The sequence below is a fragment of the Leptinotarsa decemlineata genome, unplaced genomic scaffold, assembly GCF_025532065.1.
Source record: "Leptinotarsa decemlineata unplaced genomic scaffold, Ldec_3_MD MMD2_tig00078346_RagTag_RagTag, whole genome shotgun sequence".
NCBI classification, from domain to species: domain Eukaryota; kingdom Metazoa; phylum Arthropoda; class Insecta; order Coleoptera; family Chrysomelidae; genus Leptinotarsa; species Leptinotarsa decemlineata.
The window spans coordinates 6,128,870-6,148,590 of NW_027412724.1; the positions used below are offsets into that span (position 1 = coordinate 6,128,870).

Sequence of the window (19,721 nt, forward strand, 5' to 3'; positions counted from 1 at the left end):
GAAATTATTCTTGATAAACCAGAACGCTCTATATCAACTGTGCATGATCCTGACGTCTTAGAACCTGAATTTTGTATAACCAGAACAAATCTTTAGGTTTGTTCTGGTTCTAACATCTGAAACTGTTTGGAAACAGCGCAGGACATGATGCGTATAAGCAAAAAATCTCGAACAGTCCGAAATAGTCTCGGACACTTGTTTGAACCAGAACGCTTTTGAGGAGACCGCTGTGCCACCTATCGTATATTATTATATGAAGATACACGAAGAGAAGAAGACGAGAAGATACTATTGATCATGTCCATTTTGTTATGTAGCGTATCCTTATAGTCAGTTCAAATGCTATCTAACCTCAATCACCAATTATTCAAATCAAATAAATGAAAAAACATTCTAGCAAATAGCCCAAACAAATTTTCACATAAATGCGCATGAGCAACAGGATCAGTTCTCAACAGTTCAGTCTGGAGACAATAGGTTTGTTCTGGTTCTACGAAATTCAGGTTCTAGGAAGTCAGGATCATGCGCGGTTGATATAGAGCATTCTGGTTTATTGAGGATAATTTCAGACTGATGAATCCCCTGTTCTGGTTTCGACTGCGAAATGATCCTAAACTGTTTTGAACCGTCCCGATTCGTTCTTGCTCTCGAGGCTGAACTGTTGAGAACTGTTCCCGTTGCTCATGCGCATTAGTGTGGAAATTTGTTTGGGCTATTTGCTAAGATGTTTTTTTATTCATTTGATTTGAATAATTGATGATTGAGGGTAGATAACATTTAAACTGATTATAGAGATACGGTTCATAACAAAATGGACATGATTAATAGTATTTTCTCGTCTTCATCTCTTCATATATAGAATAGGTGGCACAGTGGTCTCCTCAAAAGCGTTCTGGTTGAAACAAGTGTCGGAGACCACAGATTAAATATTATTGAATTAAATATAATATTTAATCTGTGCCGAGACTATTTCAGACTGTTTGAGATTTTTTGTTTGTACGCACCATGTCTTGCGCAGTTTCCAAACAGTTTAGGATCATTTTGCAGTCGAAACCAGAACGCTCTATGTCAATTGCGCATGATCCTGACGTCGTAGAACCTGAATTTCGTAGAACCAGAACAAACCTATCTTGTCTTGCGCAGTTTCCAAACAGTTTCGGATGTTAGAACCAGAACAAACCTTTAATTTGTATTATTGTTTGAAATAGTAAACAAATTTTATTTATTGAGTAATAGTGTGAATTGGGTTTCAATACTTACTCATAATATAATTTATAAAATATGGGGGTTGAAGGAGAATATTGTGAAGGACCTTGTAAAATATTAGAGTTGCCACACTATGTACTTACTACATTGTTTTCCTATGTGGATTCAACATCTCTTTATCATTTGAGCCAGTAATCTGTTAACACTATTATATTCGAATCGAAAAATCAAAATATTGTTTTGTAGAACCTGCAACTACCTCAGAGACATCATCGAAGATCCTTCTTTTTGGCGTTATATAGACGCTAGGGAAGAACCTAATACTTTGGAGAAGATTCAGTATTGCACAAATAGGGTGCACGAAAGGACAACTCATCTTCTTTTACGTGGAAATTTGAACTTATTTGGTTTTCCCATTGCCTTTTTCGAACAAATAAAATCTTTTGGAAATATTACAGTCCTTGCATTAGAGAATGTGAAACTTCAAGGTTCAAAGGTACAATCTTTATATTTTAACCATCACTTTGTTATATATATATATATATATATATATATATATATATATATATATATATATATATATATATATATATATAGATATAGATAGATAAATAGATAAGTACTACCTTGATCATTCCCATATTGATTTCAATTCAAGAGCCACCGTTAGACAGCTCTTTTAGCCTATTGGGCATCGTCAGTACCGGGCAGGCGGTCCTCGATTGAAGACAAAATGTGAATAACCAAGACAAGTACTTAATAAAGGTTAGTTAACAAAGGTTAATGTTAGGCCCCAATTAGATCTGTCTGTTAAAATCCTGTTTTTCCATTAACCAGCTGTGTCGCTCCCCAACTCTCAAAAGTTGAAACATGTGCGAGCTGAGGACTAACGAGGCCTTACCTTTTAACATGTGATTTCTAACACAGTATAATATTATATTAATTTGGCACTGGATGGAGAGTTATAATATATATCTAGTAGCATTCCAATAAGATATATATTAAAATATGTGTTTGCTTGTATTTAATATTAAGAACAGTACTGCAGTCTAATAGTCATTTATCTGTGACTGACTACTCATAAATGATCTAAGTTTATAGTGGTAATAAATAATAAAATTTGGACTCTAATAAGATGAATGGAACACAATGAAAATGTTATATCTCTCCTGTACTATAATTATCCCTTGCCTATAAAGTGACATGGATGCCTAGAGAATGTCAAGATAGTAAAAGTAATAAAAATCTATTTATGAATTGTGTTAACGTAGGCTTTATTTCCAATTATTCAAAATACTAACATCATGAAAAATGAAAATTTCTATGCTTTTTACCACTTTTATTTGTAACGAAAGTTACTGCACTTTTGTGCTATAAGGACATTTTCAAACTTATTCATTAAAATATCCTTATAGGACTTAACGGCAGTAAAGTTACTCAAAAATAAAGGTGGTAAAAAAAGAAATTTTCATTTCTCTTTTTTCATGATGATCTCCTACCACATAGTAATGGCTACATCTATCAATTTACTAACATCACAATAGAAAACGACATGATTGGTTTGTTTGAAAAATACCAGTCATCTAAAATCATTTAAATTGAATGCAATTCAAATCATTTGTTTTTATGTGCCTCAACTTTTATAGTCTCTTCAGCTACATTTTTTGGGCCCAGTTTCTGTTTTTTCATGTCGTTCAGCAACCGAATACAAAGTAGCTAACCTTAAGTCTGCCAGGAGACTGATATATTTGTATATAGACTGTCATCAGTGAATATCCTAACTCCAGAAACTACTCTCAATGACATTCCTAAATATAGTAAAAAAATTTCAAATAAACTTGAAGGAGTAATGGATTTTTTCTTCAAAAAGAATATGCCACTGTTATAATGATAAATTTACCAAAACCTCTTCTGAATTATATAAAAGATCTTCATAATGAATGCAATGTATAAAAAAAAAGTTAAACAGAAAATAGAAAATAATATTGACAAACCAATAGGATGTTCCATTGTTCATAATAGCAACAATGTCCAGCAACATGGTTTTAGAAAAAAATGTCAACTTCGGATATTATCAAATCTTAAAAATAGTCTCGAAAAAAACGCTCTTTGTGAAATTTACGAATTTTTTTTGTACAAAGATGGAGAAGTAGAAAGCCAAAACCTTTCTTTCCCCAAAACTAGTTATTTTTCGTTAATAAATTTTGCAAGAAAAAAAAACAATTCTGAAAAAATTTAAACTGCCTGGTCTGTATCCACAGGTGTGCACATGGCGCTGAATGAGCAAACTCACAATTTCCACAGGTGGCCATGCAATTTCACGTAATATTGCCTACTAGTGGGCACATGGTGCTGAACGTGTTAAGAATAATCAGTTTTACTTAGGTACCCAGAGGTTCCACAACAAAGATGAAATGAGATATATCGAAAAATGAAATTACTCAGTTGAGTATATCTCATCGTCATTGAAATGTATTGTTCAACTATAAAAATATATATTACAGCAGCCTTTGCAAAGTTTGGTACTTTTTGATACCAAGCAATACTTTACTAATGAGGTCGTTACTAGCTCTACTCACTTTTATTTTTTGCAATTCGGAACTGCTTTAGGGATCTGATGAATCAATAATCTTCATTTCTGTCTTATTAATTGAAATAAATAAATGCAACTAATTATATTTATTTTAATTAACTAACCTGATGATCTTGAGACTTCATGTAATGGGAATAAAAAAGGAATTGGTTTTGGTCATTAACAGATATTCTTGAATTCTTATGATTATGAAATTCTGATTGAAATATGATGTCAATATTAGTGCAATCCACATTGAAATTCAAAATCTTCAGGTTTATACAGATTATGACATTCAATTTTCAATACTTTCAATGAATTGCATTTCCACTGGAATGAAAATAAATCCAATACCTGTTTTGTTTCAGGTAGCCTTGAAAGATTTTCCCCCCGGCTTAGAGGAATTGAGCCTCAAAAGAACATATGTGAAGAACTCAACTTATTTTTTTCAGCATTCTGTAAGAAATCTGAATAAACTTAGGGTATGCTTTATTTTTCCCTATTATTCTTATACCAGAAAAGTCTAATGTGGTCGTGAAATTCAAATATATTTTGATTTGATATAACAAATATATTGCACCTTGGCAAAAAAATTACAACTCACAAAAAACCTGTATTGATCACCCTTTCTAAAAAACGTAGACTTTGATATCAAGCGGACTTTATTTTCACTGCCTTGTAAGTGTTTTTGTAGTTGTGATATCATTCTTGCTATGGTGCATATTTTCATATTGTAATGTATATTTGGTCAGTTAATAACTTTCACAATTTATTTTTCAGGTCCTTATTTTGGATGAATGCCGTTGGGTAACTTGTAGTTTTATCCTATCAGTTTCCAAATATGAACATTTGGAAATAATTTCTATTGTTAAATGCTTGAAGGTTCATTTAGATATGGTTCCATACCTAAACATTGCCAAGTTTGGTTGTAAGAAGTTGAAGGTTTTTGACTGCAGATTCACAGGTGGTTCTCCTAACAGAAATAATTACAATATGCTAAATTTACTATATTTTCAAGGTATTGGTGGAGAACTGCTTCGTACATTTTACAATAAAGAAGCTTTGCAGAGACTTTACTTCCAAAGTTTTAAATCTGCAGAAGTAGATTATAATGAGAAAATAATCGATTCTGAAAGTGGATTTAAAAAAAATCCTCCTGATCCCAATACTGCAATGAGTATTTCAGACAAGCACCTTTTTGAGTATGCCTCTAAGATCGGTAAAGCAGCAGATGAAGTTGAGAAAGTATTCGATAGCCTACTCTACAAAGATCCCTATCCAGAGTGTACTTGTGGTTCAATAGAGTCCGATGAAGTTCCATCATGTAAGGAATATATTTATCGAGTTATTTGCAAAATTGCTTATACTTCATTTCTTTCATGGACTGATTTTACATGGACTAGTCATGTAAAAAACAACTGGTGAAAAGCTATCAATTTAATTTCTCAAAACAATATAAATTCTCACAAATTATATTTGGAATTTTTTGTATTATCCCAATATGAAAATTTCAATAAAAAGACTAGAGCTTTTCATGTGTTGTAAATCTATTACAAGTCTTCAAGATATTGCCTCATTGATAAGTAACTAAATATACTAAAGAAATATTTAATGATTACCTACATTTCTTCGTCCAGATTGCAGATTTTATCCTATAAGACATTTTGTACTTACTTCTTTGTCTAAATCACATAACTAGAGCATACATCCACTTACTTAGTATTCTGGAACAGCATGTATCTCACATTTCTTTTCAAGTATGAGCTATGTCATTTTTTCGGTCAGTTATTAACACCATGCCAATTCTATTGTGGTGAGATCATGATATTTTCCAAGTTATTAACCAGGGGCGTCATGACAATAAAAAAAAATATGCCGTCTCCCCAAAAGTGATAGATGAATAATTACTGATATTTATGTTACACTCGAGACTATCAGCTTACATGCAGTTTTTGAAATGCAACTCATTTAAAATAAATGGTGTTGATTGGTATTATTTATTCTATATCCCACAATTTTAGGACTGTTTCATTCTTGAGATTTTTTTCAATTTGAATTTACAATGTGTCCCAGGATTTATGTTACAAAAAATATGATGGAATAAAAATTTTTGAATTTCATTTTTAAATTATGGGATTAATTCTCTGCTTGGTGAGAAATTAATTTAAAAAAAAAAAATTCAGTTTTTGAAAAACGAGTTGGCCTTGATGGTGAAGCAAAAATATTTTTCTTTTCAGGCAATATATTCTTTTTGTTAATGATATGTCAAAATATTACTGAGAGAAGTAGTTCAGAGTCAGAAATTATAAAAATTTTGAAAGATCTAACTACTTTGATTTTGTCAATATTAAACAACCATTGTTTCACATAGCAGTCGATCAAATGAGTATAATGAACCACTCTTGCTAAACAATCAGTTATCCCTTTTGAATATTTTGATTTCTTTAGATTAAAAAAAATATATATTGTATTTACTCACAAATAAAATTCACAGAACTTAATAATAATATCATTATTCTGATACTTAACTTACTTTTCCTGAAGAAAAATAATTTTCACTTCACCCTTAAGGCCGACTTGTTTTTAAAAACAAAATTTTTTTTAAATTCATGGGAAAGAAAGTTTTTGGCTTTCTACTACTCCATCTTGATACAAAAAAAGGATGAGGGAATCTTCCAAAGAAAGGAAGGAAGTAATCAATTTGAAAATGAGTAACTCTATACATGGATGTGTAGATCATGCAAAGAAGTAACTTTCAGACACAAACTGAAAGAAAGTCCTCCTGAAATAGCTACTTTCATATAAACATTGAATTACCCGAAAGAAAAAAATTCTTTCGAAACGAATACTTCTATATGAACACTGAATTATACAGAAGATACTTTTCTCTACTCAGTTTGTATTTCAAACATTCGTTGTGGAATAAAAATCAGATATCATTCACATGAGTTCTACTTAAAATTAATATCTCACCAAGCAGACTTTGAAGAATGATGTATGTTTCAATTCCATAACAAATGTTTGGAGTACAAACTGAAGCAGAAAACAGGTTTTCATGTAACTCAATATTCATGTGAAAGTAATTATTACGAAAGTATTTTTTTTATGTAATTCAATGTTCATATGAAAATAGTTGTTTTGAAAGGATTTTTCCTATCAGTTTGTATCTGAAAGAAATTTTTATGCTTGATCTACATATTTTTATGAAGATTTTTTATTGTATCCTTTTCTTTGGAAATTATCCACATTTTTTGTTTAATGATGGAGACAGCCAAAATGTTTTTTCCAAATATTTATAAACATTCAAATATTTCGTATACTGTTATTTCTGACTGCTATAATTTTTAATCATAAAAAAAACTTTCAACTGAAAGGTAAATATGTTAAAACTTGATTATAATCCCCAACGAGTCAATGATTTTTTTTTAAGTTCTAAAAAATCAAAAATTTATAATAGTATTCCTGAATCTAACAGAGAAAGAGATTATTGGAAAAAATTGACTTAATCTTTTTTTATTCCTTCTTCTCTCTTTCAACATTTTTTCATTACTACTTTTAATGTATGTGATTTTCAGAACTTCTGTAAAGTTAGCTCTTGACAACTTTACTTCTTCAGAATAAACAGAACACTTGGTACATTGTTTACAAAACTTTTTTTTTTCAGATCCGGAAATAGATTTCTTTGATGATGATTTGGTACATATACCACGGTATAAAGTAGAATCCAGTTTTGTTTGCAATAAACACATGAAAGACATGATGAGTATGCCGACCACTTTCAAAGATTTTTTCCTATCACAACAAAGACAATTTAATCCAGGTATATTCTTACTATACATCTTCATTTCATTAATTATTGATATGGTTTAAAAGTAGATTTATGCAACAGTCTGGTTATACTGATATAAAATAAAATGTAATAGTTCAAGGTTGCCAACTTTTACTAATAATAGTAGGTTTTATAAATCTTTCATAAAATACATTTTTATAAATAAATGAAATGAATTTGAGTGGTATCCAATCTTCTAACTCAGGGGTCTCCAAACTACGGCCCGCCAGTGTCATCAATCCGGCCCGCGACAGCCAATGATTTACTGTTACCTAATTGTTGTTACTATTGCTGTGATAAGTTGAAGAAGAAAACACAGAGTGATAATTACTCGGTTTTATTTACTTGCAAGGTAAAACTTAACGACAGAAATGATGACAAAGAAAACTTAACTTAAGTATCTAAGTTTAAGCATATTAATAACTAACAAATAATTGAAATGAATCACAGTGAAACAAAAACACTAATGAGATTTATGTAATTGAGATTTTCCACCGACAATACTTTGTAGTTGTGGATCAATTTTACTTGTACCAATTATCAAAAGAGATTTAAGATGCTCATCGGTTAATTCAGATCTGTAAACATTCTTTGTGTACTTCATCTCGGAAAACGTTTTCTCACACAAGTAAGTAGTATCAAAAACAGAAAACAACCCACGGGCAAATGGAGCAGTGGAAGACTCTTATAAAATTCCAACAAAGATGAATTTTGATATTTGTTCTTAAGCATATCACTGCACCGTAAATCAATAATTTCCATTTGGACTTCCGGAGCCAGGGTTTCAATGTCAGAATCAAAAGGATTTTGAAAAAGCTTAATTTCATTCGCAAAAATCTGAAAAATGAGTATCAAAATTTATCTTCAAAGCACTCAAATTTTCGATTGCAAAATAGACGGGAAATTCAGTCTCTTTAGTGTGGCTGAATATTTCACATGTTTCAAAATGTGTGAAACATTTTTAACGTAATTGCGATTGAAATAGTATTATTTTCTGCCTGAAGGATTTGATATTGGTGTATAAATCAGGGAGAAGCTGATTTTCTCCTTGCAATCTCAAATTCAGTTCGTTCATATAATTTGTCAAATCGACATAGAAGGCTAACTTCCACATCCATTCATTATTTTCTAAATCGGCAAAAGGGCGCTGCTTCTCATTTAAATTTTTTTCGATCTCTGCTCGAAGTTCAAAAAAGCGCTTAAGGACTTTTCCGCAACTAAGCCGGCGTACGGCAGTATGATATGGTAAATCATTTTCTCCAATCTGTTGAATAAACTCGCGGAATTGTCGGTGATTCAGCCCAGTGGATCTGATGAAGTTAACAACTGATATGACTGGTTTTAGAACTTCAGACATATCCAACAAGGATTGTTGATGAATGATACAATGTGAGACTAATGGTTTTGAACCACCATCATTTTCTACAGCCTTTGACACAAGTGCAACGACTCCTTTATTTTTACCATACATATTTTTGCCTCTATCAGTTGTTATAGATTTCAAATTTCTCCATCGAAGGTTCTTTTTATTAATGGCATTTTCAACTCCCTTAAAAATATCTGCCCCAGTTGTGCCGTGAATACTATCAATATCAAGAAGTTCTTCATACACTTCATAGCTTTTATCTACTCCGCGAATAAAAATCAACACCTGAGCAGTATCTGACACATCCGTTGACTCATCCAATGCTAGAGAAAACCACTCATGATGTCCATTTTTGTCAGACAGTTGAGATGATATATTTTCTGCGATATCTTGCACCCTCCGAGCCACGGTGTTTGCTGACAAACTGACACTTTTAAATAAATTTACCTTTTCGGGGCATATTTCTTCGGCTACTGCAATCAAGTATTCTTTTATCATTTCTCCATCGGTGAATGGTTTGCCACGTTTTCCGATTTCAAGAGCCACACGAAAGCTGGCGCGAGTTGCAGACTCTTGTTCAGTATTCGCTTTGGTAAACAAAGGTTTGAGTCCGCGTTTCAAAGCTTCAAATTTTTCCTTCCGCAAACTTCCTGTATACTTGGAGTAACTTTGAAGATGTTTTGATTCATAGTGTCGTTTAATGTTATAGTCTTTGAGAACAGATATGATTTCATTACAAATCAAACATAGCGCCTTATTACTGGACTCAATCACAAAATACTGAAAGTTCCATTTTTCTTGGAACGTTCTGCATTCACTTGTCGATTTTTCGCTTCTTTTCCATACTAACAAATCACATATAAAAACAATAAGTCAAATCAAAATACTTTTATTGACGGGTGTTACTTTATTTCACAATAGACAGTTTCGCTTCCTTCGCCTTTCATACGCAGACTAACTCGCAGTTGCGCCGCTAGCCTTTTTATATGCAATTATTACTGCTAGCTCGAGGTGATCGGACTACACTAGCTAGAACCAGAACTTTCTCGAACCAACTCGGTAATTCCAAATATTTAATTGAGCCTAATGCCACCTAGCGGGTAGCTGAAAAAGATAGTACATAGTACCACTACTCGCCACTAGATGTCGTTAAGTGTCACAATACACAATAATAATTGAAATGCAAAAAAGCGTAAGTTTGCTTAGGTCACGCACTTTGCGACTATCCTAGTCTAGAAATATAGTTATGGGCAGAAATTGGTCCTTGAAACAAACTGAAAAAATCATTATGGCCCGAAGGCTTCAAAGTTTGGAGACCCCTGTTTTAACTCATTACTTGCAACTTTCAACTGTTTCATGATTCAATAGAAGGAAAACTGTCTTTCTACATACCAGAACTTTGAAATACATGAGATTTCAATTTATTCCTAAAACATATCTTGGTGTATTTATATTGTTATGTTGATGTGGGTTCTTCAGTGAGTGATAAATTCAGTAAAGTCAACTTTATTAGGTTATTCAGAATACAACACAGAACACTAATTCAATTTGACTTTTGTTAAGTGAATTGAATTATTTCATTTATTCTACTTTTTACTATCTCTTACTAATGCTCTGACACTTATACAGTTCTGATATCAGGACATTCTCTTATCGTTATAGTCATTATCAATACTACAGGGCTTCCTTTGCCCACTTCTTGAATGATCCTTACTAGACTCGACTACTCTATCGGTTGTTATATCAACAACATCCTTTAAATCACCGTGCAGTAACTCATCACTCATGAAAGCATTTTCTGAGTACAGTAGGTAGATATTCACCTATGGATTGGGGTTAGCTTTCACTTTTAACTTGAAAGTTGATACATGATTACTATTTCTATGAAATTGTAGTCATAGACTTTTTTCAGTAGTTTTAAACTCTTTTCTTATTATATTGCCATTATCCGAAGTAAGTTGTCGACACTAGACTTTTTTGATAAACATCAATATTTGATATATTGTAAAATATACGGGTTATTTGTGGGAGTCACCCTCTGAAGTCTTCCGGAGGCTTGTGTGAGCAGAAGTTCAATGAGGTCTCATCATTTAATGTGTTGTTTGTAGCAGGGGACAAAAGCTACACTGTGAATGCTTTGAACAACCCTCATGACATATTCGCTTAGAATGTGTCTTACAGGTCACCCAATGAGTCCCAAACTGGAAATCAACTGGGAATCAGATTCACATTTACAATAGATGTAGTTTCATTAGTGGAACTCTGTCCAACTGGCCAAAACAAAAAAATTAAGCCTGCATGTGTTCAATAGCATTTGTGTTTTGTGGGTTTGCTGATACTAACAAATTGAAACAGTTTTGAAGTTTCAGTTGAAATAATATTTCCATTGGAGTATGATTGTTCCATGCATATTTTGAAAATGATTTTTTCTTGGGAAATGTTTTTACTCGTTACTTTGACTAAATGTTATTTGAATGTTGAGATAAAATTAACATTTTGTACCTTTTATACCTTTACCAGTAATTTTTCGTAAGATATACATATATTTAAATATTTTTTTATTTTCAGTTCCAGAACCAAATCTTTCAGATTCTAGCTCTGATGATGAAGAAGCTGGCAGTTGCTGTTATTATGGGATGGGTTCTAGTATGATCATACCAAGCACACATGACCGAACTCCATCCCGAAGGGAGGAAATGACACTTCCCAGAGAAGGAGCTAGAGATCAAGCTTCTCCCAGAGTGATTGTTCTGAATCCTCTAAGAGAAGGAGGCGATTTGCAACTGGAACTTAGAAACTCAGAGAGGCAATGTTATTATATTCAATATATTTATTATGTGCTTGGATTTTGATGTCTATAATGATGAATAATTTCACAATTATGTAAGAAATAAAAAGTCTCGGACAAGATCACCATTAATTATTTTTCTGTGAATGGTTTCATTAGGGATTTTTAATGTATTTTTTCAATTGAATTTCAACTATTGGATCTAGGTATCCTAGTAGATAACATTAATGTTCTTATTGCAGAACTAGTGATTATAATGATATTCATCGAGCCTCTACTAGTAGGAGCCCTAAACAAAATTCAAATACTATAAAAAGAAGACATTCATCTAGTGACAATGATACTGACAGTGATTCAGATTCCATATTGAACAAAAAAGCTAGAAGGAAAGAAATGTATGATTTAGATGGCCTTAGCAGTGAAGCACAAGCTATGATAGTGAATCAGTTACTAGAGACTGCTGACGAGGTGAAAAGCCGAATAGAGAGAATAATGGGAGAAAATGGTATGCCGCCTCCTGTCAACAGGCAAATATCTTCAGAGTAAGTTTATTTAGTCTTCACAATTTACTGATTTGGATCTGGATGCAATTTTGTCGTTGTTCCTTGGGTGTAAAATCAATTTTAATCAAAGGAATTTAAGAGAAGGGACCTTTCCTCTGCTATAGATATAAAGAGATAAATATTTGTTACTATTTATATCAGGTTTAGAACAATAAATATCAGAAAACATATGATGTTCAATTTTGGTCATAATTTTTTGACCTTTCAACACTGTCAGTCACCAAATATTGAAATACTAAATTTGTTCATATTTTTCTAGTCTTGATATTGACAAAAGCATACTCGGAAATTAATATACATATCTAGAAGGTGATGTTATCCAATTCAGAAATCAACCAGGCATTAAAAAATTTTGTTTTATTATTCATTTCAGTTATTCAGTCTCTGAAAAGTCCCAACGAAATTATCTCTCTCACATGTCAGAAATATGATAACAGTTCTCACATTTTCAACATAGGAAAATTCAATTGTGTTTAATTATATTATGCCTGAGTTTTCAATGTAATTCTCATTCTTCTGGTGATGAAAGTACCCAAAGCATTCCATGTCTATCCATCAGTTTGTTATATAATTTAAGCACACTAAAATATTTATAGCAATTTCATTAGAATTTTTTTGTGTAATTTAATTTTCTACTGGAAAAGAAGGTTTTGGCTGTCTGCTTCTAAATCTTTATACAAAAATTTATGTGAATCTTCCAAAGAAAGAAAGAAAGCAAATGATTTAAAAAATAAACTTCTTCTGTAAAAAGATTATAGATGATGCAAAGAAGTAACTTTCAGGCATACACTGGAAGAAAGAGCCCTTTCGAAACAACTACTTTTACATAAACATTGAATTAAACTTAAGAAAAAATACTAGCGAAACGGCAGCTTCTATATGAGCACTGAATTATACAAAAAAACTTTTTCCTATGCAGTATGTACTAGATGGGCTGAAAAATTCGTAGGCTAACGCACAGATGACGCTACTAGCATTGAATCCATGTGATACTTAGTTAACTCTGACCTTTTGAAGACACATGTACAAATTTCACAGCTGTCGGACTATTAGTTTGTGGGATAGAACATTTTGAGTGAAGCAAATTTTGTTAGTTTGAAGAGAATGAATAAAAAAGAATTTCGTGTGTTGATAAAGCATTGCTTTTTGGCGAAAAAAAAAACTGTTTAAGCCAAAGCTTGGCTTGATAAACATTGTTTGGACTTTGCACGAGGAAAATCAACCTTTGAGAAGTGGTTTGCAAAGTTTAAACAAGGTGAAATGAACACCGAGGACGATATATGCACCAAAGAGGCTGTTACAGACGAAAACATCAAAAAAGTCCACACAATAGTTTTGAATGACTGCAAAGTGAAGTTGATCGACATAGCTGAGGCTCTGAAGATATCAAAGGAACACGTTGGTCATATCGTGCATGAATATTTGGGTATGCGAAAACTCTGTTCAAAGTGGGTGCCGCGCTAGCTCACAATTGACCTAAAACAACAAGTTCAATCAAATCAAAATATGCTGTATTACCCAAGATTTGAACATATTATTGGCAAAGTCTAGTAAAGTAAAACGTGTATATGGGACATTTGATTAAAAAATACTAGTTATGAAATAATGCTTAGGGACAAGAGCAGCATATATGGACAGAACAATATTAAGCCCAGCTGAACAGATCCAATATAAGTACATGAATATATGAGTATAAAATAAATGTAAATATACAATGCTACAAAATGAAAATTGATAGCCATTTCGGATTGATTTCAATAACTTGTTTACACAAAGATACTACTACGTGCCAAATGTTTGATAGAGCCTTGGTAGAATTCGTCCACACTGTAATAGGGTCTCACTACAAAGAATTCTTTTACTTTTTTCTGAATTTGATTTCATTATGTATTTGCCTTAAATTGATGGAAAGGTAATTAAATAACTTCTTGCTATTAAAATTAATAGAATTTTGTGTAAGGGCTAGAAGCACGAAATCGCGGAAAAACGCCCCATTTGAAAAAAAAGAAAGTGCTGTTTCATCAAGATAATGTACCATGCCATAAATCAATGAAAATGATGGCAAATTTGCATGAATTGGGCTTCGAATTGCTTTCGCATCTACAGTATTCTCTAGATCTTGCCCCAGTGACTTTTTTCTGTTCTCAGACCTCATCCTACATTTTCAAACATTTGGTAATGTGCTTGTAGGACGAAACTGCAGTAATGTTAGTTACAAATGAAAGTGGTATAAAAACAAACGAAGTTTTAATTCTCATTCGTTATGGGATTGCGCAGGATTGCTATACACTATAGTATATGAAAGAGGTAAAATTTCACTTACATGGTAATCCTCAATGGCGGACATCCGATGTTTTGGAATGAGCCACTTGCCTCTTCAGTACCAATCTGGATAACATTACAAGATGAAGCACTGATTATTACATTTTGAATTACTAACAAATACTCTGATCCAGTATAATATTCAAGAAATTGGTTTAGGACAAAGCCTTAAATTTATTTTTGGATATGATACTTCTATAGACAACTGAGTGCATATAGTTATTTTTGTTGTTACATCATCAAACGCTTTTGATTTTCTAGACAAAAATGACTTCTGAAGTACTTGAGGCAAGGTTAAAGACTTTTTGCTAGACTATCAAATACTTTTTTCACTTTCAACACAAATACTTTTCAACACCCAGTGATACAAGTAAAAAATCTTTTGATATTTTAAAAAATAACTATACATTTGAAGTTTATAACCATATAAATGAGTTTATAATAGAGATGAAAAATAACAATTTTTGAATAGCCATATTTTTTGCGCCACTTTATATTATGGGAAAGTTACTTGAACTTCAAAGTTAGTTGTTTTACTGGGGAGTTATTGATTCATATACATAAAATATATGTATACATTGTTGAGAACCTTATTTTTTTTAAAGTGATTGAAAAATCAAAAGTCTAACCTAACCTAACATTTCTGTAACAAGTTTTGCATTTATAATAGATCTGGTATTTTTTCCAAATATTTTAGCGATGAAAATGAGAATCTTCAGGAAAACAAGAATGTACCCCCAAAACAGAAAGCCTCCGCAGTTTCAATGAATAATTCTAGAACATCCCAAAATGAATCGAAAGAAATGACCTCATTTGATGATGATGAAGATAGTGACTCGGAGCCAGAAAAAGATCGAAGGTGTTGGCATTCCAAATATAAAACAAATTCAACCCAAACAAAAACGGATTCTGCAAAAATTACTGACAGTGGTCCTTCATGTTCAAAAACAAACCAAACATCTCCTAGTGAACCTCAGTGCTCTAGGATCCCTGTAAATTCAGCCAATAATTTTGGTCACAGTTCAACATCAACCACTAGAGCGAATTTATCAAATATGTATGAAGTTGTTGATGAACCCTCTTGTCCTGAATATGTTAATTATTCTGACGACTCTCAAGAATCATCTAGCGATTTATCAACCACTGATAGTGACTCTTCAATGATAAATAGTCCACCAAATCAGAAACAACTAGTACCTGCAGAACTTTCTGAATCACCACAAAGGTGAGATATTTTTAAATAAACTTGAGTTTGTTATGTGTTAGAATTAAGTTTGAATATTCTTTAAACATAGTCTCCATATGATGTCTTGAATGGTGATATCAATTCACAATTGTGCAACTACAGGATTTGCTTTCAAGTAAAAGAAAATTAGAGTTTAGGAATAATAATAATTTCATGGTCCAAAATGTTTCAACAAATTTCATTAAACATTTGAAACCCTAAAGAAACACATAGTACATGTTGACATAATCCCTAGAACAAATCGACATTTGGGAGGGAATGTGTTCACATGTTGAATTCAATTTTGTTACCTTTATGAAGAAAAAAAAAAAGATATGAAATCTCTGAAATTTTATATATTTTCAATTCTCTAAAAACCAATATTGGATGTGGTATGAATTAACAAAAATATGTTTTAATGATAGTTTATTTAAATGCTTGAAATTTTTATAATTCCTTCTTTTGTCATTAGCGAATTTTGAAATTTTTATCAAAGGCTTTAGTCACTGACCAGATATGTAATTGACAGCACTTTATATCCATTCTGTGCTTGTACATTTCTATATATTCATTTTCAAATCATTTTGGCACTGTATTGTCCATCACAATAACATTAATTCTGATATATTTGGTTCTAATAAGCAACTCCGCATTTTTTTCAGAAGGATATTTTTAATTGTCAAGAAATGTTACCAAATCAGCTACTCAAGATTCATAATCTAGGTAGTGAATAAAATGAAATATCTAACACGATTAAAGGATCCAGTGTAAAACTAAATCATAGATTTCAAGTCTACAGAATTCTTTCTGCACGCAAAACAGTCTTTAATTCATTTTACGATATAAACATGAGTAAGCTTATAACTAAAAACAATAATCAGATGATAACCCAAAGGAACAAAATTCAATCGTATTGTTGTGTGGAATATCTTGGCTGTTGTTTACTAATTTGAGGTCGTTGATTTCAAACCTACCCTCCTCTTTTTTCCAAAAGCTCTAGTTTTTGAGATACAGCTATTTATCATTTTGTGTACTAGTTACACTTAACTTTCATAAAATCGAGTGATTGTTTTACAAATTAATTTTTTGTTACAATGCCTACATTGAAAAATATCTGTAAAAACGATCCCAACTATTCTGTAACATCTGTGATGAAGTGTGTCGGAGTTCGTAAAACGCTTGTATCTTGATTACACCTGTAACAAGTACTAGGTGCCTTATATGGTATGTAAAACAGGCGAGGAATCTGAGATTAACGATAAGAAAAAACTCCATTTCAAGTATTGAACACCAATGATCCCTCAAACAATCAGAACGATTGTTATTTTTGCCAGTGCCACAAGCAACTTGATCTACAAGACTTAGATGAAAAAATCTCTTCTTCAAGTGATGAAAGTGTAACATTTGATTTCAACAACTGAGATTCTAGCTTCTTGATAAAAACAAAAAAATCCTTCAACTCAAGGAACAAAAATTTCGTACTATCGGTACAGAATAGATTTACTTCAATTTTTTTCCAAAAATGATGTTTATTGTGCAGATATTTCGGGTTTATTAAAAGCAATGAGAAAAGACAAATATTATCCGAATAAATGGCAGTTATTAATTGATTCCTCTAAATGTAGCCTGAAATGTGTGCTTGTACATAAAGGCAAAAAGCTGGGTTCATTACAGATAGCAGATTCAACTGAAGTAAAACAAGAATATGCTACTGTGGCTTCTGTTATGTGGGAATTAAATACCACAAACACATGTGGCTCATATGTGTAGATTTGAAAATGATTAATTTTTTGCTCGGACAACCAGAAGGCTATACAAAATTTGTCTGTGGGACAGCAGAGCCAAGTCTCAGCACTGTGTTTGAAAAGACTGGTCTTCCAGGCAAGTTATGATTCCGGGAAAACTGAATGTAATAAATGAACCACAAACTAGGGCTCACAAAACAATTTGTCAAAACTCTAAATAAGGACGGTGATTGTTTTAAATACATCTCTAAAAAATTTCATAATCCGAGTACAGAGAAACTAAAAGGCGAAATTTTCAATGGTCCACGAATAAGAAGGTGGACTGATATTGAAAAAAATGCCCTGAAAATGTGTAATATTGGTCATAATATTTCATGCAACAAAAACTTTGTTCCCTTGTTTAATCATTGAGAGTAGTGAGTGGAAGGGAATATTCGAATCTCATCATTCTTCACATGTGCAACATATTCTCAACGGTAAATTTTTTCCTGAGTCATTGGCATATTGTAACTTCATCGGTTATCTAACAGATACAACTGAAATATCAGTACTGACAAGATATCAAACCTCATTGTCTTTTCACTGGACTCTTCAGTTGTTTTGATACAAATTTGCAATTTAGAGAATAATAATGTGATTTACAAATATATATATATATATATATATATATATATATATATATATATATATATATATATATTATAAATCGATAGATGTAGCCGTTACTACGTGGTAGGAAGTCAAAACGAAGAAAAAAGAATTGAAACTTTCTATGTTTTTTACCACTTTTATTTGTACTAATGTTACTGCAGTTTCGTCCTATAAGGACATTTTTAAACTTATACCTTTAAGATATAACAAAAGAGAATTGAAACTTTCTATGTTTGAAAATGTCCTTATAGAATGAAACTGCACTAACGTTAGTTACAAATAAAAGTGGTAAAAAACATAGAAAGTTTCAATTCTCTTTTCTTCATTATATTTTTTTTTACTTCCTCGTTACACCACTGTCAATGTCTATTGTTGAATTAAATAGTAAAGAATAAATCTGTTGAAAATTACTCTTTCAGACACGAGATATGAGAACTTTGTTGTCAAAATGGCCTCCCAGCAAAATATTTTTGAGCTGCACATGAGGGAAAAAGTAACGTGTATCAGATCCAACATACTTTTTTGAAATTGTTTAAATTTTGTTTCAGAATCGATTCCCCTGATAGAAATGTCTTTATAATTGAACATCTAGATCGAGGGCATCAGAAGAGAAAAATATGTTTACGTCGATTGTCTCTGAGGGGGTATAGACGTGTTACAGACATCACCCTGGGTTACCTTGCAAATTTAGAAATAGAACTGATAGATCTGACTTTCACTAGTGTTACTAAAAAAGGAATAGAAAATTTTCTGGTGCACAACCCCAATTGCAGAGTCGTGCATCCCCTTTATTGTACTTGCAAGCCAGAAAAATCTCTCTCTTGAGATCTTATTTAAGTGAAAATTGTATTTATACTCGCCATTTATAAATAAAGATTTTCATTATTCTAGTGTTAATTATCAACTCACTTTCGTTTACTTTGGTTACATTTATATTTCAGTAATGGAAGCAAAATTATATGGACATGACATTTTCAATATTTTCTTAAACTATTGCAGGTATTAAAACTTTTATTTTTTGTTTCTTTACTACTGAAAACTGGGAATATAATGAATAATTTTTTGGGCTGCTATTATAAATATTCAGGTTTTTCGACCCTTTAATGCCCTGATAAATGCAGAAGGTTGTGATTCTTGGTTTTCCGTCTTCTCAGAACACATGATTCCCAGACCTAATGATCATTCAATGATGAGTTGAGGAGTGATTATTAGCTAATGATGTTGGCACACAGGTTAGAGCTTCAAGAGCCTGACCAGCAACAATTTTTTTGGAAAAAATAATTTTCTTAGTAAAGATTTTACATAAAAATACAATGTATTAAAAAACCTCACTTCTTCGGGTTTGTAAAAACAGAAAATAACAATAATAAAGGACCTGGTAGTTGAAACAAGTTATAAATTGATTGAAGAATGTAATTTTTAATAACATAGTGTTTAGAGAGCAAACTAGAACG

At 31.9% G+C, this 19,721-nt stretch overlaps 1 protein-coding gene across 2 annotated transcripts; it reads left to right on the forward strand.

The window, feature by feature from the left end:
- Positions 1 to 1,143: 1,143 nt before the first annotated feature.
- On the forward strand, positions 1,144 to 19,164 carry LOC111507342 (uncharacterized). 2 transcript variants are annotated; one of them, XM_074185853.1, is made up of 10 exons: positions 1,144 to 1,397; positions 1,453 to 1,702; positions 4,147 to 4,260; positions 4,559 to 4,745; positions 4,797 to 5,102; positions 7,443 to 7,598; positions 11,542 to 11,779; positions 12,004 to 12,303; positions 15,344 to 15,871; positions 18,816 to 19,164. In XM_074185853.1, the coding sequence occupies exons 1-10, from the start codon at positions 1,282 to 1,284 to the stop codon at positions 19,090 to 19,092; spliced, it is 2,472 nt and encodes an 823-aa protein (XP_074041954.1). In that variant the 5' UTR covers positions 1,144 to 1,281; the 3' UTR covers positions 19,093 to 19,164. The 2 variants fall into 2 exon arrangements, with proteins under 2 accessions (XP_074041954.1, XP_074041955.1); XM_074185854.1 differs by having other exon boundaries at positions 4,559 to 4,742.
- Positions 19,165 to 19,721: the final 557 nt, after the last annotated feature.

Bases quoted from the DNA above. Each gene is read 5' to 3' on its own strand.
- LOC111507342 (XM_074185853.1), top strand. From the start codon at position 1,282: ATGGGGGTTGAAGGAGAATATTGTGAAGGACCTTGTAAAATATTAGAG. The intron at 1,398-1,452 runs GTAATCTGTTAA...ATTGTTTTGTAG, and splicing joins TCTCTTTATCATTTGAGCCA to AACCTGCAACTACCTCAGAG. The intron at 15,872-18,815 runs GTGAGATATTTT...ATTTTGTTTCAG, and splicing joins CTTTCTGAATCACCACAAAG to AATCGATTCCCCTGATAGAA.